A 26,783-nucleotide genomic window follows, 5' to 3' on the forward strand; every position below is an offset into this window, starting at 1 on the left:
TACTGCACTCCAACCTGAATGACAGAGTAAGACTCCATCTCAAAACAAACAAACAAACAAAAAAATTGTACTTACAAAAACAGGTAGTGAACAGGATTTGGCCTACAGATCACAGTTTGCTGATCCCTGATGAGGGTACAAGCCACTGGGTCAATTTAGCACCCTGGGCAATTGTTTACCATCACATCCAAAGACTTGTACAGTGTAGTTAAAAAGGGACTGTACAAAGATTCAGAACACCTGTGTTCTAGCCCTGGCCTGACCACTCACTATAGCTATATAACCCTGGACAATTGCTAAGCCTTCCTGAATCACCATTTCCACACCATTTGGAAGAAGATGAGATTATCTGTCCTTGCCTTCCTCATAGATTTGTTTTAAGGACAAAATTAGGAAATGTATGTGCCAATGTTTTTGAAACTTAAAGTGAAATTGTTCATTTATTTTGTGACTGGTTTCTTAAAGATTCAGGATAAAGTGAGAATCGTCAAGAAGTCAACTATTCTTCTCTGATAAATGGAAGGTAAATTCAGTTTTTGTGCAAGATCAGTCACATGCTCACATGCCACTTTAAAAACACGTCAAATTTATATTTTGGTTAATTCTGGACAGGCATCATTTTCATTAGGATATTCATTTCAAGCAAGAATAAACAACTCCCAAATCAGCATACATTAAACAATAAAGCAGATTGTTCACTGGGACTTTTGGAATTAAAAAGAAAAAAGCTTGGCAATCCTTGGAAAAGAGCATTTCCAATTGCATTATAATTGTGTTCTTTTTAGTATACTCCCAAGATACTTGCCGTCAGCAAAGCACAGGCTTTTTAATGTTTTTTTTTTTTTTCCATTTTCTCTGATCACAACATCTGTTATAATATCACCTAAATGACTAGTATATAGCTTAATTTACTAGTGTGCAGATGGCTAAATTCCATACTCAGATGCATAAAATTTATGGGGCAAAAGCTCCAAAATTTCTCAAGTCCAAGGACTGCATGGCTTTGCAACACTTTAATCATTTGTAAACCCTTCTCCACAGCACACATAGTAGAGACGTGTTTGATACCATCAACTGCCTGGTCCTTGGGGCCTAAAAAGAACCTGCAGTCTTTTTCTTCTTTAGAGCCTGATAAAATAAAATTTAAAATGAGATGCTAAATATGCTATTATCTCAAGCCAGCTGTGTTGACAGATACTGAGCTACAGTTAGTAATTCCAAGGCCTTCCTAGGATTATTTGTTCTTCATTTCACAAGTTGAGATACAGTTGAAATTGATTCAGATGAAGAATCGCATTACCTGCCCTGATGTACACCTGATGAACCTGCTGCTGTTGCTTCTTTTTAATTCGAGAGTACTGCCGCTTCAGTGCATTGATATCTGTGGTCATGCGTTCCATCATCATACTGTTAAAAGCTGCATGGTATTCACTTCGACAGGAATTGATTGCTCCTGGACTCAGCTCTGCAATGTTATTAGATCTCAGACTCTGCTCCTCATTTGGCTCTGCACTCGAAGGATGAGACATAAGGAGATGGTCAGCGGAGGGGAACAGGAGTAAATGGAAATTGATTACACTACAACCCAGTGCAGTATCTTAACCTCCATTAAATTCTAAATCACAGAAAAAAATGCATACTAGAGTTTGTCTAGTGCTTATTTTGATGTGCTCCTGAAAATATTTCTGCATTTTCTTATTAACCTAACTGTGGGTCTGACATGAGCTATGTGGGTTCAGTGTTTGATTTTGTTACCAGTTTGTTAGCTATATAGACATAACATCAACTGCTTCCAGATAAAAATCACTGCCATTTTCTAAGATTCCCTTAGAAAGATATAACTCCTAATTTCTAAAATCATTGTACAGATTTCCACACAACTGCATGAGGATTTATACAGGATTGATGGTTTGTAGAATTTAGACAGTCATTAAAAGTGCATTATTCTTACATTAAAAATAGTAACAATTTATAACATTATCAAGACTTCAGACCACTGTATCACTAAAATGAACGCTTTGTTCATTTAACAAACATTTCTTGTCCACTCTATCGTTATGTCTGATGTGGTGTCTGCTCCTGTGATAGCTACAACTAGCAGATTTGTCTCTTAAATAAAATTGAGATGACCTCCAAGAAAGAGAAACAATACTGGGTGGGAGTAACCCACAGACTGCACAGGCCAAAGCGGGAGAGAGCAAGTTTCTCCAGCACAATTTGTAAAACTGACATGGGAGCCAGAGTAAAAAAAGATGGAGAGATTCCAACTATCCTAACATCTGCTGACAGTGTTATTCAGACAAAGGCTAAACATCTCAGAAATTTACTTCATTTTTTTACTGTAATCATTTCTGTAAGGAGAAGGAAATTAAAAGAGAAACTGCTAATCAGAGCAAAATCAACAAGAAAGACTAATGATGAAATCATGTCATCCTAGAGCACAAAAATGCCCAGAAAGAAAAACAGAGAAAAAAATGAAACATAGACCCAGGCTACAGAAACCCAGATTCAAAAACTTTACCATTAAAATACATATTGATCCTATGGCTAGAAATCAAAAGCTGAAAATCAAGCAATAAGAAAGGGGGTAGAAGGCATTGCAGAAATCAAGAAGACTCTTGTTGGGTTCAGATTTTTAAAAGCCATTTAAAAGGAGAGGAGAGCACATACCAAGGACATACTTATAAAACAGCATGAGCCCAGCCATTAAAAAGGTTAAAACTCAAAAGAAGCTGAGGCTTGCAGGAAATATTCCAAAAGATCACAACCAAAGGTTAGAAACAGCAGCAGTTGCTGCCACTGCTCCTACCTTCCAAACAAGAACCGAAAAAGTGAGAAGATAGCCCCATGACTTCAAGAAGGTGGTATAAAGTTGGCAGATGACAAAGATAACACAGAGGTGCCTGACATCTATTCTGTTTCTGTCCTCTTTCAGCATATTTCTAACTTCTCTGAACAAGGAGAAGGTCTTCAAACTAGAAGAGGTAGAATAAATATCCTAAAAGAAAAGCTGCCACCCAAGACAAGAAAGGACGTACAGAACCACAAACTTTAAAACAGTGCATACCATTGATAATGTCCAGACCACAGAAGTCTATTCTGCATAGAAAAAAAAATGAAATAAAACATGGCATGTGATTCAGAGCACCACATTTTAAGAGGAACATTACCAAATTATAGGATATCTAGAGGTAAATTAATAGACTATTAGGAGGTCCAGAAGTCAAAAACTTAAGAGACATGCTTAAAGAAATTCTGAACTTGGGCCTTTGAGAAAGCTTTGGAGGACATGATAGCTGTCCTCAAAGATTTGAAGGGATATCAGGTAGAAGAGGGAGTAAGCATTCTTGTTCTGTTTTTTTCCAAAGGGAAGAATCCTCCTTTCCAGCTGGAACCATGGATGGTGTCGAAGAGAAGAAAAAGAAGGTGCCTGCTGTGCCAGAAACCCTTAAGAAAAAGCAAAGGGATTTTGCCAGAGCTGAAGATCAAGCACCTGAGAAAGAAGTTTGCTGAAAAGATGCTTCAAAGGGCAAGGAGGAAGCTTATCTATGAAAAAGCTAAACACAGCCACAAGGAATACAGGCAGATGGACAGAACTGAGGTTCAAATGGCTAGGAGGGCAAGAAAAGCTGGCAACTTCTATGTTCTTGCAGAACCCAAACTGTCACTTTCCCTAAGGATCAGAGGTATCAATGGTGTGAGCCCAAAGGTCTGAAAGGTGTTAGAGTTTCTTCGCCTTTGTCAGATCTTCAATGGAACCTTTGTTAAGCTCAGCAAGGCTTCAATGAACATGGTAAGGATTGGAGAACCACACATTGCATGAGCGTACCCAAACCTAAAGTAAGTAAATGAACTAATCTACAAGTGTCATTATAGCAAAATTGATAAGAAGCAAATTGCCATGACAGATAACACTTTGCTCAATCTCTTGGTAAATACGACATCATCTGCATGGAGGATCTGATTCATGAGATCTATACTGTTGGAAAAGGCTTCAAAAAAGCCAGTAACTTCCTGTGACCCTTAAATTATCCTCTCCCCAAGGTGGAATGAAGGAAAAGACCTCCTATTTTGTGGAAGGTAGAAATGCTGGCAATAGGGAAGAGGAGAGCTACAGGCTTATTAGAAGGATGAACTAAGGGGTCTACCATGATTATTTTTGTAATCTGGTCAGTTAATAAACAGTGATGCCTTCAAATAGAAAAAAAAAAAGCAAAGAGAAGAACTATTAGTAGAATGGGTCGGTGGAAGTTATCTCTTTGTAACTAGAAACCATGGACTAAGGGGAAGAATCTAGCAAAGTGTCTTGTAAAATAATGAGTTTCTTGTCACTCAAGAAATTCAAGTAGAGGTCACCATAATGTTTTGATTTAAAGGGTAATCCTATTGTAAGAGAAGCCAGTATGGAATAAATTAAACTCAGATGGAGTATATTAAGCATCTACTATATGCCAGGTTCTGTGCTAAGGAACTTAGCATACAAAGTTGAATCCAGTGAATGGGAGCAAAAGTCACCATAGAGAAAAAGAAATGTGTATTATGCATGTAACACATAATACAGAGAGAAACTATTACATAATAAAAAGATAAAGTAACAGAAAAGATGCTTTTAGTAACAATTTTTTTTTAAGATGGAGTCTCGCTCTGTTGCCCAGGCTGGACTGCATGGCATGATCTCAGCTCACTGCAACCTCCGCCTCCCGGGTTCAAGCAGTTCTCCTGCCTCAGCCTCCTGAGTAGCTGGGACTACAGGCACACACCACCACACCCAGCTAATTTTTGCATTTTTAGCAGAGACAGGGTTTCACCATATTGGCCAGGCTGCTCTCGAACTCCTGACCTCATGATCCACCTGCCTCAGCCTCCCAAAGTGCTGGGATTACAAGCGTGAGCCACCACATCCAGCCTAGTAACGACTTTTTAATGTTGTTGTTGTTGTTGTGTTTTGGTAGAGACAGGGTCTCCCTATGTTGCTCAGGCTAGAACACCTGGCTTCAAATGATCATCCTGTCTCAAAGTGCTGGGCTTACAGGCATGACCCACCATGCCTAGCCTAATAAAGACTTTTAATAGTTGTAACCAGTTCAGAAAATTACTGAGGCATCTATAGGACACAGTGTTACTCTTATTGTAGTAAACCAATACATCTTGATAATCTAAATCAAGAGCCACCTCTTTACCTTTAATTTGTTTTTGGTACTTCTGCAGTTCAGGAGCCAGGAACCCACTAAAAGGTCCAAGACACCCCACTGCATTAACGACAGCATCCTCATCGTCTGGGTCATTCTCTTCATCACTGTCTCTGGCCTTACTATGTCGTCTTGAAAAACATAAAAGACAAAAAAGAAATAGAAAACCAGAGGTATTTCAAAACATAATACAGTTACATGGTTTAAATGCCATATATAATTAACATAGAACTACATATAATTAACATGGTGAAACCCCATCTCTACTAAAAATATATAGAAATTAGCCTGGTGTGGTGCCGTGCATCTGTAATTCCAGCTACTTGACAGGCTGAGGCTAGAGAATTGCTTGAACCCGGGAGGCAGAGGTTGCAGTGAGCCAAGATCACGCCACTGCATTCCAGCCTGGGCAATGACAGAACAAGACTCTGTCTCAAAAAAAAAAAAAAAAAAGAAAAGAATTTTATGTAATTACATGATTTATAAAAAGTTTCCCTCCCATCTCTGTCCAACTTCTGCCCATTGAAACTAGTAACCATGGTCACTTGTGAGAATCTCCTACCTAATTCCCACAGGTGATCATCGTTACTTGTTCTTACATATTCTTCAGTTTCTCTGAGCACACATAAGCAAATATGACTACATGCTTTTATTTTTCTCTTCTTTTTGGATAACTATTAGCTTACTATATATGCTCTTCTGCATCTTGCCTTTATTCATATAAGAAATCTTTACGGGCTGGGCACAGTGGCTCACACCTGTAATCTCAGCACTTTGGGAGGCTAAGGCAGGAGGACTGCTTGAGCCCAAGAGTTCAAAACCAGACTGGGTAACATAGCGAGATGCTGTCTCTGCAAGAAATTAAAAATTATCCAGGCATGGAGGTACGTGCCTATGGTCCCAGTTACTTAGGAGACTGATATGGGAAAATCACTTGAGCCTGAAAGTTAAGGCCGCACAGTATGCCATGATTGTACCACTGCACTCTAGCCTGGGTGACAAAGTGAGGTTTAGAAAAAAGAAAGAAAGAAAAGAAACCTTTCCATATTCATACACAGAGCTTCCTTATGCTTTCTTACAGTTCTACTGGATGTACACACCCCATAGTGTGGAACCAGGCTGCTAATGGTATACACTTGAGTGTTACCAATAATATGTTATTACAAAGTCCTGGGCGCAAGCAATCCTCCTGCCTCAGCCTCCCAAGTAGCTAGGACTACAGGTACACACTACTACACCCAGCTAATTTTTGTAATTTTTGTAGAGACAGAGTCTTGCTATGTTGCCCAGGCTGGTCTCGAATTCCTGGCCTTAAGTGATCCTCCTGCTTCAGCTTCCCAAAGTGCTGAGACACACACCCAGCTTGGGTGGCCATTTTCTTATCAATTTCCAGGAATTTTATATATTAGCAATATCCGTCCCTATTTTGTATAGTAAGTTAAAAATATCCTTCCACAGATAGTTTTGAGTCTACTTGTAGAGGTTTGGTTTTGTTCCATTTGGATCATCCAGAAAATTATATTTAAAGTACTTATTTTTTTCTTTTTTTTTTTTTATTTTGAGTCAGTTATTAAGGCCTTCCCAATTTCAAAGAACTAAAGGAATTCTTCCACATTTTCTTATGCTAATTTTATTATTTCATTGTTTCTATTTAACACATTCATCTATATGGAATTTATCCTGGCATCTAGTATGAGTTCTGACTCTCATTTTCTTTCCAAATTAGTTCCCATTAGTCCATCATCATTTACTAAATAGTATAACTTTTCACCATTGATTCAATATGCTTATTTTTCATATGATAAACTCTTTATCAACTGTCAATTTTTGGTCTTCACAGTTTTTAAATCAGCTCATCTGTGTACTTGTGTACAGGTTCCACACTATTTTAACTATTGAGATTTTTAATACTTGATATCATTAGGTAAGTTTTGGGGTTGCTAAATATCTCTTCAGTTTATGTTCCAAATTTCTCTGGAAAGTACACTTTTAAAAATCTCTCTTGAGTTTAAATCAAAACCATTTGGAAAGGGACATTCAGATTCTAAGTGTCAAATTAACATATCTCTGGGGCTTCATAAATATTAATTTACAGTAACAAATTAAGATATTAAGTCTTCCATCATGAAAACAATGAGGAATTTAAAAACCTTACCCAGAAACTGAGGTGGGTTTAACTGTGGCTGGGAACGGTGTAATGTTGTAGGTGTATTTTTCCCTCAACTCTGCCAATTGTGGGAAAGGGAATGGAGCCATGGAATAAACAGTCTGAAAAACAAAAGCAAAAATGCCAAGTCTGAAACAGTAGCCTTCACCAACTCTTATCAATCCTGGAAAGACATTAAAGTTTTATGAAGTCGAGTGTGAAGAGGCAGATACTACTCCTTACACAGCAAGTGGAGAGATTACACTTCAACATCTGCTTTCAAGACAGACAAAAGAAGATGATTAAACACGACCCAGTGAGCTCTCAAATCAATCCAGCTGCAGCTGGGTATTCAACTGGTAAACAAGAGTGGGCAATCACGGGCAGTCTGATTTCCTCCTGTTGTTCGATAAATGGATTAATGCAGAAATCCACAGCTCCCTATGTCTTCTGTATCAAAGAACTCAAAAATGTTCTTCCTACGTAGTCTTACTTTTCACAGCTCTGTTAGATGATTTTTAGAAATTTAACGTCAGGTCAGCCTTCTGGATAAAATTAAGTCTAGTGGATGATCTTGTGATCGACTACAAGTTTTCTCCAAAGATACCACCTTTTTAAATGTCTGTGGATGAGTTCTAGGTGAAAATTGCTAGGTGTTATTTGAAAGGAAAAAAAAAAAAGACAAGAAAAAAGTGACAGGGTGTAAAGCTTAGGCTGTTAAAACTCTATAAATAAAAATGCAGAAAAGCACCCAGGCTTCCACCAGAATTTCAAAATTATGTATCATTCTATCAGCAATAGAAAAGTAATATTGTTCGCTTTCTTATTTTTATTAAAATTTAATAGCTCCAAACATGTTTCTTCAATCCTGGTACTTATTCACCAGAAAATATATATTAATCACATGTTCATTTCTCCTAGAAGCCAAAGAAATAGCCTGATAATGTTTTCCTAGGAAAATATTTTAAAATGGTATTTTTTATGTTAGCAGGACTGTTTTTAGGAAGGCTTAGAAGATGTCTAATTTGGCATATAGCAAAAGGAAGGCTGTGAAAGGGGTTTGATTGTGATGCTTTTTCATTTTATAGCTCAGTGCCACCACTGTGACAGTCCCCTGCAATTTTATTCTAATAACCTGTACATCTTACTGTCCCCAGATGTCTTGGTATCCCTTTATACTTTACTGTACCAGCCCAAGATTCCAAACAAATAGGTGTTGGCTGAAATTCCTTCTCTTCAATTCTCCATGCTTACTGTGCAAAGCTACAAGCTTATAGGGACTGCAAACATAATCTCTAAGCTGTCTTATCACAGACACTCCAGACTTGATTATACCCAAAAGTCTGAGGAGTACAGGTTTACTAACAATAAACTGTGCCCCAAGAAAAGAAGCAGAAGGCATCTCGTGGCTCTCACTAGCCTTAAGTGTGAAATTAAACCAGTTCCCCACCTCACTGGGCCTCCTTTTCCTCATTTAAAAAATAAAGGGTGTGAAACTCAGGATGGTGGTTACCTCTGAGAGGAGATGGGGATAAGATCAGGGAGAAGTATATGAGGGTGTTTTCCTATGGTTGTTAATTTTTATTTCTTAAATTGGGTGGGGGGTATGTAGATTTTATTGTACTATTCTTAATACATCTGTACGCCCAAAACACTTCATATAATTTTATTAATAATGTAGTCAGAAGCACTCTCATGTTCTTTGATCCCACAAAGGTATCCAACAGCTACCTCACTGCCACTGCAGAATTCTTCCCCGCTTGCTTGTATGATCATGTCTTAGCTCCACATACCCTTTTGAGGGAACACGAGAGATGTGAAATCCTCTCCTCAGCAGCCGACCCAGAGCACAGCATCTTCCCTAGGGACTGGGTAGGAGCTGCACTGCCCTAACTGTCTGACCATCACACACCAACTGTGATCCCACAGTTGGGCCAAGAATCAACTCTCATTCATGTAACTTATTTTTCCTCTCTAACAGTTTAGAAATGTGTTCAGACATTTAAGAAACCCATGTCCTTTGGATTCAACTTTAAAAGGTGAGATTTTTGATGTTAAGAATTTCAAAATTCCTTACAAGTGTAATAACATATCTTATTAAAGACAGTAAGTAGGATGATGAGCTAAAGGTTCACCTGTGTTTCATTTTGCCAGTTTTGTAACAAGCTATCAGTAAATTCCCTCATCCAGCCTTGTGAAGGAAGTTCATAAGAGGAACAGGGAAGTACATCCTCCCCGTACTGTACCCTGCCCTGCGCCAGGGCTGATGGTCTAGGCTCTGAGCAAGATCCCTCAGGGGCCACTCAGCTAAAGACACCTGACCAAAAAGAAAACTAGCTCCACTGCACTTTCATCCTCCACTTCTGGTCTTCCTTTCTCTGTCATTGACTTTTAGTCCTTCAAAGAAGAAATCAGTATCCCTGAAACAAAGTTGTTTATAGTAGTTCTTCCCAAATATTCACTCACTTACTTGAAGGTCTCACGTCTGAAGGCATTTTATCCCAGGAGCATAAGCATCCCTGGCACACTGACATAGCATTCAGGGTGTCCAAAACCTTTAGGCTTCCACCTTGGTAAGTCGGAAATTTACAACAGATTCCAAGAAAGAGATTTGACTAATCATCTTAGAGCCAAAATATGGTACAGTAATAGAATCACAGGGTTAGAAAGGAATTCAAATATATTAGTTCCACCTCCCTCCCAAGCAGGAGTCCCTTCCAGAGCATCTCCAACAGATGGTCACAAAGGCACAGCTTTAGCACTTTCAGTTATGGGCACACGCAGTTTTGCAGGACAGATGATTTCAATTTAATTAATCACACATGATCCTTGTATTGAACAAGCATCCACACCCTTGTAATTTCCACCCCATCACTGATGGAAAAAAGTGAACAGAGTGGGTGCAAAGGAAAGTCCTGCCTCTCAGTACATAAGATCTCCCACCAGACAACAGGAAATCAGTCACAAACACTTTGAGTTAGGCTTCCCAAGCACCTACAAACCCTAATAATAGCATCTTAACTAACTTTTCTCCACAATGCCCTCAAGGAATTTACAACAGGCATCGTCAAAAATCCTACTGATATCCAGGTACATTATTTAATCAGCATTCCTCCAGTTTCTTTAACCCTATCAATTTAAAAAAACCAAACAAACATGAAAATGACCATTGCTAATAAGAAAACAGTGATCTACAAGGGGGAAAACCCAGCATATGATTTTCAGTATGGCACTTAGAACTGAAAGAAAGGGAAAAGACTGAAAGGGGCGAATGCTGTCATCTCTTCAGCTCAAAAATAAAGACCTTACATTCAGCCCACATTTTTCATCTGGTGCTATTTCGGGTTTGCTGACAGTACTACATTTTAAAAAATGAATATAGGAAAGAGAATGGCTTGAAATGACATTCACCATTTCTCTCCTGAACATTCTATGATGTCAGGGAAAACTAACAAGTCTATTTACTATCTGAACTACCAACATACACTTAAATAGATATTTATATTTAGGCACTGAAAAGACATTATATTTTGTAATTATTGATATGCTTTACAAGAAATATGAAAACATGAGTTGCACAAAATTAGGCTTAGTTCATCTTCACGCAGATGTTTTCCTCGACAGGAGGGATGCTACTGAAATGGAATCCCATCAATCAATCCACAGCCTACAATTCTCCCTCTAGGATTCTTCCACTTTAAGCAGCGTCAAGAAGTGGTTCCTTCTCCTAATACCTAAGATTAGAAATTCCTAGAGGACAAAGATGGCCTCCGACACATCTCATTCCTTCTGGCAACGTTTAAACTGTAAGTGAAATGAGATGTCGCCTTATTCTTCTAAAGAGGATTTCAGCTTTTAGAAAGACATCTTTTGAATAGGCGGAAGCAGTGTGTTGGGTGGTGAGGAAAAGCATTCGGCTAGGAGTCGGGGAACTGGGGGCAGTCTTGGGTCTGACACTAGACAACCTGAGAAACCGACAAGCTGCTGACACTCCAACTCATGGTTTCCTCTCTCCAACGTGACAGAATTAGTTTAATTGATCTTTAAGTTTCTTTTAAGCCAGTGTTTCTCTAAGTGTTTTCTGAAAACCACCTGTATCAGAACCACCCATGGGCCAAATTTTCATACACTTCTGGGATGTTTCTTACACAGTCCAGTTTGAAAACCACAGCCTCAAGATCTAACATTCCATGATTCTGTGTATTCACTGAGTAACCAGTTGTATTCTTTGCACTAAGCTAGATGTTGCTGAAGCCCCTAACATTAAGGAACTTGCTACTTACAGAAAAAAAAAAAATTAATATACTTGAAAAATAGAGCAGGTGCAGTAGTTCATGCCTGTAATCCCAACACTTTGGGAGGCCAAGGCAGGCCTCGCCTGAGGCCCAGGAGTTCAAGACCAGCCTGGGAAACATGGCAAAACTCCATCTCTAAAATACATTTTAAAAAATTAGCCAAGCATGGTGGCATGCACCTGTAGTCCCAGCTACTTGCAGGGCTGAGGAGTGAGGACTGCTTGAGCCCAAGAGTTCAAAACCAGCTTGGGCAACATGGTGAAACCCCATCTCTACAAAAAATTTAAAAATTAGCCCAGCCTGATGGCACATGCCTGTAGACCCAGTTACTTGGGGGGCTGAGGTGGGAGAATCGCTTGAGCCCAGGAAGTCAAGACTACGGTGAGCCATGCTCATGCCACTGCACTCTAGTCTGTGTGACAAAGTGAGACCATGCTTGAAAAAAAAAAAAACAAGAATCTTCAGTACTGGAGGAGTACAGAAGAGCCATCATCCATGAGTCCTGAGATAACAGAGGTCGGGGGAGTGGGAGAGAGAAGAGATTGAGTGGCATGCAGCATCCAGGATCCAGGTGGGCAAATAGGATTTTCACAGATGCAGCATCAGAGGGACCACAAGCCCTGTCACAGGAAGGAGCAAGGGCCTACAGAGGCCTGGGTGGGAACAGAGCTATGACCAGTGCCATAGAATCTGTCTGTGAAATAGCAGGAACACCTTTGGATAGGTTGGGGACGGGGCAGTCCAAGTACACTTCTAAAGCAACCTATCTGAAAACGAGCCCATCCTCCTCCCCTCAGAAACTTGCCCTCTTCCTTCTAAGCCAGAAGATTATGGGTTGCCCTTTCTCCCCCATTACTTTTTCTTTCACCCCTGTATCCCTTTTCCATGGCCAAGTCCAGTCAATTTCACCTTGTAAGTGCTGTTTCTGTTCCAGTCTGTTTCCACTCTTCACTGCCTCCTCACAGGCCTTCCTGCTGTCAGACTTGTCCCTTTGAAATCCATCCTTCACAGAGCTGCCCGTGGAGTTGACTTAAAACAAAACTCAAACATTTTCCTCCTCTCCTTAAAATCTTTCAAGTCCACAGCTCTTCTATTCCCCTTTCCAAAGGGTCCACAGAAGCCCTAGAACTCCAGCAAGTACAATCTCTCAATCACTGACCTGAAACGTCAAGTCCAAGTGCCTTACCAGGCATTGTGGTCTTCCATGAGCCAGTACCTGAATTCCAGCCTTCTGACAGTCCCCCTCACACTTATGCAGTATGTTATCAATAGTCCTTGACACATGCTTCTCTCTCAAACACGAATTGACTCTCCACTCTGCACAAGAGCCTTCAACACACACACACACAACCACCCTTGCATATATGTGCACCCCTACACACACACACACACACACACACACACACCCACACACACACACAGCCTAGTCAACTCCTATTCTTCTGTAAAGGTAAAACCAGACATGAATTCCCTCAAGAAAGGTTTTCCTAACTTCCTCTCCTCCAACTCACTCCATCCCTGCCCCCCAGGCTAGATGAGGTCTTCTCTCTTCCTTAGCCCCCAGCCCCTCTGCACACCTCCCTCGGTGCACTCCCTACACTGTGTTCTAGGAGACTATAGGCTCCCGAAGACATAGCTCATGCTTTCTTCTGTGTCCCTGCACCTGGCACATTACCTGACATTTAGAGGTTCTTGATAAATATTTGGAGAAGTTAGTACAGAGCATAGAAAATCAGGCTGAAGCATTTTATTTACTGTAGTTAGTAATAAGGAAGTGCTGAAGGACTTAGTGTAGAGCAAGGAAATGACCAAAGCAGTAAGCATGGACATTACTCTGGTAGCAAAATGCTGGGCCCCTATTCCAGGCCTTAGCTCCCAGATGACATTTCTAGCCACACCCTAGGCCAAAATGGAACCCGCTGCCTTAAAGGGAAGGACCCAGCACTGGTAGGATTCATCACCTGCTGACTAAAGACCCTGAGTAACAACCAGCAATATCCAGGGAATATGCTATGGGCCCTGAGCTCTGAGACATGCTGGCTTCAGGGGAGATCCAGCATATTCTCAGCTGTAGTGGCTATGGTAAAAGATTCATTCCGTATTAGAGCAGAGGGAATCTAGAAAGACAGCCATCTTCTACAAGTTGGGTTTGATTCAACATTGATTGAAAAAGAAAAGGCAGAAAACTAATCATGGATTCTCAATAAATGTTTGCTTAATGAATTAATAAGTTTGATGGAAATGGAGGGGCAGGCAAGATGGCAGAATGGAATCATACACCATTCACGCCCCCTGCTGCAACACCAAATTTTAACAACTGTCTGTACACAGAGAAGCACCATAACAAGAATCAAAAATTAGGTGAATAATCACAATATCTGATTTGAACTCCATATCGTGGAAACAGGCACTGAGGAGGGGAGGAAAGACAGTCTTGAATCATGGACGCCACCCCTCCCCAATCCCCGTGGCAGTGGCCATAAGACATGGAGAAAGAGTCTGTGCACTTGGGGATGAGAGAGTGTAGTGACTGGAGGACTTTACATTGAACTCAGTGCTGCTCTGTCACAGTGGAGAGCAAAGTTGTGCTGGGCTCAGCCAGCATTTACACTGAGAGGGAGCATCTGAACCAGACCTAGCCAGCAGGGAATCGCCCATTTCAGCTGTTGAACTTGAGTTCCTCAGCAAGCCTCGCCATCGCAGGCCAAAGTGCTCTGGGATCCTAGGTAAACCTGAACAGCAGTCTGGGACACAAGGACTGCAATTCCTAGGCAACTCCTAGTGCTAGGCTGGCCTTAGAGCCAGTGAACTAGGGTGGCACATGACCTAGGGAGACACAAGCTGGTGTGGCTACGGGAGGACTTGCGCCATCCCTCCCCCAATGCCAGGCAGTGCAGCTCATAGCAATGAAAGTGACTCCTTCCTTCTGCTTAAGGAGAGGAGAATAAAGAGTAAAGAGGACTTTGTCTTGTATCTTGGATAGCAGCTCAGACACAGCAGGATAGGGTACCAGGCAGAGTCATGAGGCCCCTATTTCAGGCCCTAGCTCCCAGATGACATTTCTAGCCACACCCTGGGCCAAAAGAGAACCCATTGCCTTAAAGGGAAGGACTCAACACTTGCAGGATTCATCATCTGCTGACTAAAGAGTCCTTGGATCCTGAATAACAACCAGCCATATCCAGGGAGTATGCCATGGGCCCTGAGCTCTGAGACATGCTGGTTTCAGGGGAGACCCAGATATTCCCAGCTGTGGTGGCTATGGTGAAAAACTCATTCTGTTTGAGAAAAGCAGAGGGAAAAGTAAAGGGGACTTTTTCTTGCACCCTACATACCAGCTCAGCCACAGTGGGGTAGAGCAACAAGCAGGCCCTTGGGGTCTGAGTCCAGGCCCAGGCTCTTGGACAGAATTTCTGGACCTGCCCTGGGGCAGGAGGCGCCCACTGCCCTGAAGGGTGAATCCCGGGCCTGATGGCATTCACCATAAGCTGATGGAAGAGCCCTTGGGCTTTAAGCAAACATTGGTGGTGGCCCAGCAGAACTCCTTATGGACCAGTGGTGGTGGTGGCCACAGGTAGAAACTCTTCTGCCTGTGGTATGGGGAGGGAAGAGCAGGAAGGACTTTGCATTGTAGTTTCAGTGTCAGCTTAGCTGCAGTAGAATAGAATATCAGGTAAATTGCTAAGGTTTTTAACTCCAATCCCTGGCTCCCAGAAAAAAACTCTAGATACACGTGGGCCTAGGGGGAACTCACTATCTTGAAGGGCAGGGCCTTGGGCAAGGCCCAATGCTGAGCTAACTTCAGGTCTGACCCAGCACAGTCCCAGTGGTAGTGGCCACCAGGGTGTTTGCATCACCACACCCCCCGTTCCAGAGGGCTCATCACAGAAAGAGAAACTCCACATGTTTCAGAGAAATTAAAGGAAAAGAATAAGAATCTCTGCCTGGTAATCCAGAGAATTCTTCCAGATCTTCTCAAAGACCACCAAGGTGGTACCTCTACAAGTCTGCAAAAACCACAGCATTACTGGGCTTGCGGCCCAAGTCCCTTCTAATACCTAGTGATAATTTGGATATTTTTCTCACCCAAATATCATGTTGAATTGTAATCTCCAATGTTGGAGGTGGGGCCTGGTAGGAGGTGTCTGCATCCCTCATGAATGGCTTGGGCCATTCCCTTGGTGATAAGTGAGCTCTTGCTCTGAGTTCACATAAGACCTGGTTATTTAAAAGTGTGTGGCACCACCCACCATCTAACTCTCTCTCTTTCTCCTGCTCTGGCCATGTGACATGTTTGTTCCCTCTTTACCTTTGCCATGATTAAAAGCTCCCTGTGACTCCGCAGAAGCCAAGCAGATGCCAGGGTCATGCTGCTTATACAGCCTGCATGAACCAATTAAACCTCTTTTCTTTATAAATTATCCATTCTCAAGTATTTCTTTTTTTTTTTTTTTTGACAATTGTTATTTAGTTTTTATTTCATAATCATAAACTTAACTCTGCAATCCAACTAGGCATGGGAGAGAACAAGGAAAACACAGAACCCAAAGGGAACTGCAGCGAGAGCACAAAGATTCTAGGATACTGCGAGCAAATGGGGTGGAGGGGTGCTCTCCTGAGCTACAGAAGGAATGGTCTGGTGGTTAAGATAAAACATAAGTCAAACTTATTCGAGTTGTCCACAGTCAGCAATGGTGATCTTCTTGCTGGTCTTGCCATTCCTGGACCCAAAGCGCTCCATGGCCTCCACAATATTCATGCCTTCTTTCACTTTGCCAAAGACCACATGCTTGCCATCCAACCACTCAGTCTTGGCAGTGCAGATGAAACACTGGGAACCATTTGTGTTGGGTCCAGCATTTGCCATGGACAAGATGCCAGGACCTGTATGCTTTAGGATGAAGTTCTCATCTTCAAATTTCTCCCCATAGATGGACTTGCCACCAGTGCCATTATGGCGTGTGAAGTCACCACCCTGACACATAAACCCTGGAATAATTCTGTGAAAGCAGGAACCCTTATAACCAAATCCTTTCTCTCCAGTGCTCAGAGCACGAAAATTTTCTGCTGTCTTTGGAACCTTGTCTGCAAACAGCTCGAAGGAGACGCGGCCCAAGGGCTCGCCGTCGACGGCAATGTCGAAGAACACGGTAGGGTTGACCATGGCTAGTACTACAAGAATTTCCTCGGCGGCAGCGTCTGCAAAGCGGCTCAAGTATTTCTTTGTAGCAATACAAGACTGTCCTAACACCTGGAAAGCCTTCCCAAGAAGGATAGGCACAAACAAGCTCAGATTGTGAAGACCATAACACCTAACTCTTCAATATCCAGACACAAGAGAACATCTACAAGCATCAATACCATCCAGGAAAACATGACCTCACCAAATGAACTAAATAAAGCACCAGGGACCAATCCTGGAGTAACAGAGATATGGGACCTTTCAGACACAGAATTCAAAAGAAATTAAAGATAACACAGAGAAGGAATTCAGAATTCTACCATAAAAATTTAATAAAAAGAGTGAAATAGTTAAGCAGAAATTATGGACTTGAAAAATGCAATCAACACGCTGAACAATGCATCAGAGTCTCTTAATAGCAGAATTGATCAAGTAAAATAATTAGTGAGCTTGAAGACAGGCTATATGAAAATACACAGAGGAGACAAAAGAAAAAAGAATAAAAAACAATGAAGCATGCCTACAGAATCTAGAAAATAGCCTCAAAAGGGCCTCAAAAGGGCAAATCTAAGAGCTATTGGCCTTAAAGTGGAGACAGAGAAAGAGACAGGGATAGGAAGCTTATTCAAAGAGATAATATCAAAGAACTTCCCAAACCAAGAGGAGTACATCAATAGTCAAGTACAAGGTTATAGAACAGATTTAACCCAAAGAAGTCTCCCTCAAGGCATTTTACAATCAAACTCTCAAAGGTCAAGGGTAAGGAAATGATCCTAAAAGCAGCAAGCGAAAAAAAAAAAAATGAGTAACATACAATGAAGCTCCAATATGTCTTGCAACAGACTTCTCAGTGGAAACCTTACAGGCCAGCAGAGAGTGGCATAACCAGGAGAGAGTGGCATGACACATTTAAACTGCCAAAAGAAAAAAAAAAACTTCTACCCTAGATTAGTAAGTATATCCAGCAAAAATATCCTTTAACCATAAGGGAAGAATAGAGACCTTCCTAGACAAACAAAAGCTGAGGGATTTCATCAACACTAGACCTGTCCTATAAGAAATGCTAAAGAGAGTTCTTCAATCTGAAAGAAAAGGATGTTAATGAGCAAGAAGAAAGCATGTGAGGGTAAAAAACTCACTGATAATAGTAAGCACACAGAAAAATACAAATTTAGGATAACACTGTAATTGTGATGTATAAACTTCTCTTGACTTAAGTACAAAGACTAAATGATGGCCAGGCACGGTGGCTCACGCCTGTAATCCCAGGACTTTGGGAGGCCAAGGCAGGCGGATCACAAGGTCAGGAGAGTGAGACCATCCTGGCTAACATGGTGAAACCCCATCTCTACTAAAAATACAAAAAAATTAGTCAGGCATGGTGGCAGGCGCCTGTAGTCCCAGCTACTCGGGAGGCTGAGGCAGGAGAATGGCTTGAACCTGGGAGATGGAGCTTGCAGTGCACCAAGATCACGCCACTGCACTCCAGCCTGGGCAACAAAGCAAGACTCGGTCTCAAAAAAAAAAAAAAAGAAAGAAAGACTAAATAATGAACCAATAAATAATAACTAGAACAACTTTTTAAGACATAGTACATAAAGAGAAACAACAAAGAGTTAAAAAGCAGAGGGTCAAAGTTAAAGTATGGAGTTTTTATTAGTTTTCTTTTTGCACATTTGTTTATGCAACCAGTGTTACGTTGTCATCAGTTTAAAATAATAGGTTTAAGATAGTATGTGCCAGTGTCATGGTAACCTCAAATCAAAAAACATACAATACACAAAAAATAAAAAGCAAGAAATTAAAGCACACCACCAGAGAAAAATCATCTTCACAAAAAAGGAACAGGAAGGAAGGAAAGAAGAAAGAGAAGCCCACAAAACAACCAGAAAACAAATAACAAAATGGCAGGAGTAAGGCTTTACTTCTCAATAACACTGAATGTAAATGCACTATACTCTCTAATCAAAAGACACAGAGTGGCTGAACGGATGAAAAAACAGGACCCAATGATCTGTTTCCCACAAGAAACATACTTCACCTGTAAAGACACACACAGACTCGGGTAGCTGGCAAGATGGCTGAATAGAAACAGCTCCGGTCTGCATCTCCCAGTGAGATCAATGAAGAAGGTTGGTGATTTCTGCATTTCCAACTGAGATACCTAGTTCATCTCACTGAGACTGGTTAGACAATGGGTACAGCACACAGAGGGTGAGTTGAAGCAGGGTGGGGCATCGCCTCACCAGGAAGTGCAAGGGGTCGGGAAACTTCCTCCCCTAGCAAAGGGAAGCCTTGAGGGACTGTGCCATCAGGAATGATGCACTCAGGCCCAGATACCATGCTTTTCCCATGGTCTTTGCAAACCACAGACCAGGAGATTCCCTCAGGTGCCTACACCACCAGGGCCCTGGGTTTCAACCACAAAACTGGGTGGCCATTTGGGCAGACACCAAGCTAGCTGCAGGAGTTTTTTTTTTCATACCCCAGTGGTGCCTGGAACATCAGCAAGACAGAACCATTCGCTCCTCTGGAAAGGGGGCTGAAGCCAGGGAGCCAAGTGGTCTAGCTCAGCGGATCCCACCCCCATGGAGCCCAGCAAGCTAAGATCCACTGGCTTGAAATTCTCGCTGCCAGCATAGCAGGCTGAAGTCGACCTGGGATGCTCAAGCTTGGTGGGGGTAGGGATGTCCACCATTACTGAGGCTTGAGTAGGTGGTTTTCCCCTCACAGTGTAAACAAAGCAGCCAGGAAGTTCGAACTGGGAGGAGCCCACCACCGCTCGGCAAAGCCGCCTTAGCCAGCCTGCCTCTCTACATTCCTTCTCTCTGGGCAGCATATCTCTGAAAGAAAGGCAGCAGCCCCAGTCAGCGGCTTGTAGATAAAACTCCCATCTCCCTGGGACAGAGCACCTGGGGGAAGGGGCAGCTGTGGGCGCAACTTCAGCAGACTTAAATGTTCCTGCCTGTTGGCTCTGAAGAGAGCAGTGGATCTCCCAGCACAGCGCTGGATGGAGCTCTGCTTAGGGACAGACTGCCTCCTCAGGTGGGTCCCTGACTCCCGTGCCTCCTGACTGGGAGACACCTCCCAGCAGGGGTCGACAGACACCTCATAGAGGAGAGCTCCGGCTGGCATCTGGCAGGTGCCCCTCTGGGACACCTTCCAGAGGAAGCTTCCAGAGGAAGGAACAGGCAGCAATCTTTGCTGTTCTGCAGCCTTCACTGGTGATACCCAGGAAAACAGGGTCTGGAGTGGACCTTCAACAAATTCCAGCAGACCTGCAGCAGAGACGCCTGACTGTTAGAAAACTAACAACCAACTGTTAGAAAACAATAGCATCAACATCAACAAAAAGGATGCCCACACAAAAACGCCAGCCGAAGGTCACCGACATCAAAGACCAAAGGTAGATAAATCCATGAAAATGAGGAAAAACCAGTGCAAAAAGATTGAAAATACCAAAAACCAGAACACCTCTTTTCCTCCAAAGGATCACAACTCCTCACCAGCAAGGGAACAAAACTAGACAGAGAATGAGTTTGACGAATTGACAGAAGTAGGCTTCAGAAGGTGTGTAATAACAAACTCCATCGAGTTAAAGAACCATGAAGCTAAGAACCTTGAAGAAAGGTTGGAGGAACTGCTAACTAGAATAACCAGTTTAGAGAAGAACATAAATGACCTGATGGAGTTGAAAAACACAGCACAAGAACTTTGTGAAGCATACACAAGTGTCAATAGCCAAACTGATCAAGTGGAAGAAAGGATATCAGAGATTAAATAAAACGTGAAGATAAGATTAGAGAAAAAAGAATGAAAAGGAACAAACAAAGCCTCCAAGAAATATGGGACTATGTGAAAAGACCAAACCTACATTTGATTGGTGTACATGAAAGTGACGGGAAGAATGGAAGTGAGTTGGAAAACACTCTTCAGGATATTATCCAAGAGAACTTCCCCAATCTAGCAAGACAGGCCAACATTCAAATTCAGGAAATCAGAGAACACCACAAAGATACTCCTCAAGAAGAGCAACCCCAAGACACATAATCGTCAGATTCACCAAGGTTGAAATGAAGGAAAAAATGTTAAGGGCAGCCAAAGAAAGGTTGGGTTACCACAAAGGGAAGCCCATCAGACTAACAGTGGATCTCTCTGCAGAAACCCTACAAGCCAGAAGAGAGTGAGGGCCAATATTCAATATTCTTTTTTTTTTTTTTTTGAGACGGAGTCTCACTCTGTTGCCCAGGCTGGAGTGCAGTAGCTGGATCTCAGCTCACTGCAAGCTCTGCCTCCCAGGTTCACGCCATTCTCCTGCCTCAGCCTCCCAAGTAGCTGGGACTACAGGTGCCCGCCACCTCACCCGGCTAGTTTTTTGTATTTTTTTTAGTAGAGACGGGGTTTCACGGTGTTAGCCAGGATGGTCTGGCTCTCCTGACCTCGTGATCCGCCTGTCTCAGCCTCCCAAAGTGCTGGGATTACAGGCTTGAGCCACCGTACCCGGCCCTCAATATTCTTAAAGAAAAGAATATTCAACCCAGAATCTCATATCCAGCCAAACTAAGTTTCATAAGCAAACGAGAAATAAAATCCTAGACAAGCAAATGCTGAGTGATTTTGTTACTACCAGGCCCGCCTTATAAGAGCTCCTTAAGGAAGCACTAAATATGAAAAGGAAAAACTGGTACCAGCCACTGCAAAAACATACCAAATTGTAAAGACCATCAACACTATGAATAAACTGCATCATCTAACGATCAAAATAACCAGCTAGCATCATAATGATCAAATTCACACATAACAATATTAACCTTAAATATAAATGGGCTAGGCTGGGCCTAGTGGCTCATGGCTGTAATCCCAGCACTTTGGGAGGCCGAGGCAGGCAGATCACGAGGTCAGGAGTTCGAGACTGGCCTGACCAACATGGTGAAACCCCATTTCTACTAAAAATATAAAAATTAACCGGGCATGGCGGCGCACACCTGTAGTCCCAGCTACTCAGGAGGCTGAGGCAGGAGAACTGCTTGAACCCAGGAGGCAAAGGTTGCAGTGAGCCAAAATTATGCCACTGCACTCCAGACTGGGCGATACAGCGAGACTGCGTCTCAAAAAAAAAAAAAAAAAAATGTAAATGGGCTGAATGCCCCAATTAAAAGACACAGACTGACAAACTGGATAAGAGTCAAGACCCATTGGTGTGCTGTATTCAGAAGACCCATCTCACGTGCAAAGAGTCATATAGGCTCAAAATAAAGGGATGGAGGAAGATTTACCAAGCAAATGGGACACTGGCCGGAAATTTTCTTTTTTTGTTGTGTCTCTGCCAGGTTTTGGTATGAGGATGATGCTGGCCTCATAAAATGAGGATCAGAGTGGAACTGAAGGAGACAGAGACATGAAAAACCCTTCAAAAAAATCAATGAAACCAGGAGGTGGTTTTTTGAAAAGATTAACAAAATAGACTGCTAGCCAGATTAATAAGGAAGAAAAGAGAGAAGAATCAAATAGACACAATAAAAAATGATAAAGGGGGTATCACCACTGATCCCACAGAAATACAAACAACCATCAGGGAATATTATAAACACCTCTATGCAAATAAACTAGAAAATCTAGAAGAAATGGATAAATTCCTAGACACATACACCCTCCTAAGTATAAACCAGGAAGATGTCAAATCCCTGAATAGACCAATAACAAGTTCCAAAATTGAGGCAGTAATAGCCTACCAACCAAAAAAAGTCCAGTACCAGACGGATTAACAGCTGAATTCTACCAAAGGTACAAAGAAGAGCTGGTACCATTCCTTCTGAAACTATTCCAAATAATAGAAAAAGAGGGACTCCTCCCTAACTCATTTTATAAGGCCAGTATCATCCTCATACCAAAACCTGGCAGAGACACAAGAAAAAAAAAAATTCAGGCCAATATCCCTGATGAACATCAATGCAAAAATCCTCAATAAAATACTGGCAAACCAAATCCAGCAGCACATCAAAAAGCTTACCCACCACGATCAAGTTGGTTTCATCCCTGGGATGCAAGGCTGGTTCAACATACACAAATCAATAAACGTAATCCATCACATAAACAGAACCAATGACAAAAACCACATGATTATCTCAACAGATGCAGAAAAGGCCTTCGATAAAATTCAACACCCTTTCATGCTAAAAACACTCAATAAACTAGTATTGATGGAACATATCTCAAAATAATAATAGCTATTTATGACAAACCCACAGCCAATATCATACTGAATGGGCAAAATCTGGGAGCAGCATTCCCTTTGAAAACTGGCACAAGATAAGGATGCCCTCTCTCACCACTCCTATTCAACATAGTATTGGAAGTTCTGGCCAGGGCAATCAGACAGGAGAAAGAACTAAGGGTATTCAAGTTGGAAGAGAGGAAGTCAAATTGTCTCTGTTTGCAGATGACATGATTGCATATTTAGAAAACCCCATCGTCTCAGCCCAAAATCTCCTTAAGCTGATAAGCAACTTCAGCAAAGTCTCAGGATACAAAATCAATGTGCAAAAATCACAAGCATTTCTATACACCAATAATAGACAAACAGAGAGTCAAATCATGAGCGAACTCCCATTCACAATTGCTACAAAGAGAATACAACTTACAAGGGATGTGAAGGACCTCTTCAAGGAGAACTACAAATCACTGCTCAAAGAAATAAGACAGGACATAAACAAATGGAAAAACACTCCATGCTCATGGATAGGAAGAATCAATATCGTGAAAATGGCCATACTGCCCAAAGTAATTTATTCAATGCTATCCCCATCAAGTTACCATTGACTTTCTTCACAGAATTAGGAAAAACTACTTTAAATTTCATATGGAACCAAAAAAGAGCCTATATAGCCAAGACAATCCCCCAAAAAAAGAACAAGCTTGAGACATCACACTACCTAACTTCAAACTATACTATAAGGCCACAGTAACCAAAACAGCATGGTATTGGTACCAAAACAAATATATAAACCAATGGAACAGAGCAGAGGCCTCAGAAATAATGCTGCACATCTACAACCATCTGATCTTTGACAAACCTGACACAAACAAGCAATGAGGAAAGGATTCCCTATCTATAAATGGTGTTGGGGAAACTGGCTAGTCATATGCAGAAAACTGAAACTGGATTCCTTCCTTACACCTTACACAAAAATTAACTCAAGATGGATTAAAGACTTAAACATAAGACCTAAAACCATAAAAACCCTAGAAGAAAACCTAGGTGATACCATTCATGACATAGACATGGGCAAAGACTTCATGACTAAAACACCAAAAGCCATGGCCACAAAAGCCAAAATAGACAAATGGGATCTAATTAAACTAAAGAACTTCTGCACAGCAAAAGAACCTATCATTAGAGTGAACAGGCAACCTACAGAATAAGAGAAAACTTTTTTCCATCTCACAAAGGGCTAATATCCAGAATCTACAAGGAACTTATACAAATTTACAAGAAAAACACAAACAACCCCATCAAAAAGTAGACAAAGGATATGAACAGACACTTCTCAAAAGAAGACATTTATGCAGCCAACAAACATATGAAAGAAAGCTCATTATCACTGGTCATTAGAGAAATGCAAATCAAAACCACAGTGAGATACCATCTCACACCAGTTAGAATGGCAATCATTAAAAAGTCAGGAAACAACAGATACTGGAGAGGATGTGGAGAAATAGGAACACTTTTACATTGTTGGTGGGAGTGTAAATTAGTTCAACCATTGTGGGAAGACAGTGTGGCGATTCCTCAAAGATCTAGAACTAGAAATACAATTTGACCCAGCAATCCCATTACTGGGTATATACCCAAAGGATTATAAATTATTCTACCATAAAGACACACGCACACATATGTTTACTGCAGCACTATTCACAAGAGCAAAGACTTGGAACCAACCCAAATGCCCATCAATGACAGACTTGATAAAGAAAATGTGGCACATATACACCCTGAAATACTATGCAGCCATAAAAAAAGGATAAGCTCATGTCCTTTGCAGGGACATGGATGAAGCTGGAAACCATCATTCTCAGCAAACTAACACAGGAACAGAAAACCACACCCCACAAGTTCTCACTTAAAAGTGGGAGCTGAACAATGAGAACACATGGACACAGGGAGGGGAACATCACCTACTGGGGCCTGTCACGGGGTATGGGGCTAGGGGAGGGATAGTATTAAGAGAAATACCTAATGTCGATGAGAGGTTGATGGGGGCAACAAACCACCATGGCACGTATATACCTATGTAACAAATCTGCACATTCTGCACATGTATCCCAGAACTTAAAGTATAATAAAGAAAAAAAAAGATACACATAGACTGAAAATGAAGGTATGGAAAAAGTTATTCCACGCCAATGGAAAGCAAAAAAGGAGCAGGGGTAGCTATACTTCTATCAGAAAAAAAATAGATTTCAAAACAAAAAATAAGAGATGAAGAAGGTCATTATGTAATGATAAAGGCGGTCAATTCAGCAAGAGGATATGATTACAAATATATATGCACCCAACACTGGAGGACCCAGTTAATAAAGCAAATATTGTTAGAGCTAAAGACAGAGATAGACCCAAGCATAGTAATGGCTAGAGATTTCAACACCCTATTTTCAGCATTGGACAGATCACCCAGACAGAAAATCAACAACAACAAAAAATCATCCAACTTAATCTGTACTATAGAACAAATGGACCTAGTAGATGTTTACAGAACATTTCATGCAACACCTGTAGAATACACATTTTTCTCTTCAGCACATGGATCATTCTCAAGAATAGATCATATATTAGGTCACAAAACAAGTCTTAAAATATTCAAAAAATTGAAATAATATCAAGGATCTTCTCTGACCACAATGGAGTAAAACTACAATCAATAACAAGAGGAATTTTGCAAACTGTGCAAACACATAAAAATTTAACAGTATGCTATTGGGTGACCAGTGGGTCAATGAAGAAACTAAAAAGGAAACTGAAAATGTTTTTGAAACAAATGATAATGAAAATACAACATACTAAAACCTATGGGGTCACAGTGAAAGCAGTACAAAGAGGGAAATTTATAGTTATAAATGTCTACATCAAAAAAGAAGAAAAACATCAAATAAATAATGTAACGATATATATTAAAGCACTAGAAAAACAAGAGCAAACCAAACCCAAAATTAGTAGAAGAAACAATAAAGATCAAAGCAGAAATAAATAAAACTGAATGAAAAAACAATATAAAAGATTAAAGAATGAAAAGTTGGTTTTCTTGAAAAGATAAATAAAATTGACACACCTGTAGCCAGACTAAGAAAAAAAGACAGAAGATCCAAATAAACCAACTCAGAAATGAAAAAGGAGACATTACAACTGAAACTACAGAAAATCAAAGGATCATTAGTGACTGCTATGAGCAACTGTATACCAATAAATCAGAAAATCTAGAGAAAATGGATAAATTCCTAGACATACAACCTACCAAGATTGAACAATGAAGGAATCCAAAACCTGAACATACCAATAACAAGTAACAAGACTGAAGCCATAATAAAAAGTCTCCCAGTAAAGAAAAATCAGTAGCATCTCTATATGCAAACAGTGAACAATCTGAAAAAGAAATTTTAAAATCCCATTTATATTAGCAACAAACAAAATTAACTACCTAGGAATTAAGTTAACCAAAGAAATGAAAGAGCGCTACAATGACAACCGTAAAACACTAATGAAAGAAATCAAAGAGGACACAAAAAAATGTGAAGATACAACACGTTCATGGATTGCAAGAATCAGTATTGTTAAAATGTCCACACTACCTAAGGCAATCTACAGATTTGATAAAATCTCTATCAAAACACCAACGATATTCTTTACAGAAACAGAAAAGCGATCCTAAAATTTATATGGAACCACAAAAGACCCAGAATAGTCACAGCTATTCTGA

The 26,783-nt window shown here is 41.0% G+C and overlaps 2 protein-coding genes across 9 annotated transcripts in view; both read right to left on the minus strand.

Annotated features, from left to right (window-relative positions):
* Positions 1-26,783, minus strand: part of TBC1D30 (TBC1 domain family member 30) — a 104,816-nt gene that overhangs the window by 6,555 nt on the left and 71,478 nt on the right. For 6 of the 8 annotated variants that reach the window (XM_030939276.1, XM_030939278.1, XM_030939277.1 and 3 more), the window contains 3 exons: positions 7,345-7,457; positions 5,181-5,320; positions 1,301-1,507 (listed from right to left, as the gene is read on the minus strand). In XM_030939276.1, coding sequence (XP_030795136.1) covers positions 1,301-1,507; positions 5,181-5,320; positions 7,345-7,457 — 460 coding nt within the window. Of the gene's footprint in view, positions 1-1,068; positions 1,129-1,300; positions 1,508-5,180; positions 5,321-7,344; positions 7,458-26,783 lie in introns of all 8 variants that reach the window. The other 2 variants (XM_030939275.1, XM_030939274.1) reach the window with 1 other exon arrangement.
* Positions 16,148-16,840, minus strand: LOC104680824 (peptidyl-prolyl cis-trans isomerase A). Its single transcript, XM_010386911.2, has one exon. The coding sequence runs from the start codon at positions 16,792-16,794 to the stop codon at positions 16,297-16,299; it is 498 nt and encodes a 165-aa protein (XP_010385213.2). The 5' UTR covers positions 16,795-16,840; the 3' UTR covers positions 16,148-16,296.

The sequence above is a fragment of the Rhinopithecus roxellana genome, chromosome 10 (genome assembly GCF_007565055.1).
Source record: "Rhinopithecus roxellana isolate Shanxi Qingling chromosome 10, ASM756505v1, whole genome shotgun sequence".
Lineage (NCBI taxonomy): Eukaryota > Metazoa > Chordata > Mammalia > Primates > Cercopithecidae > Rhinopithecus > Rhinopithecus roxellana.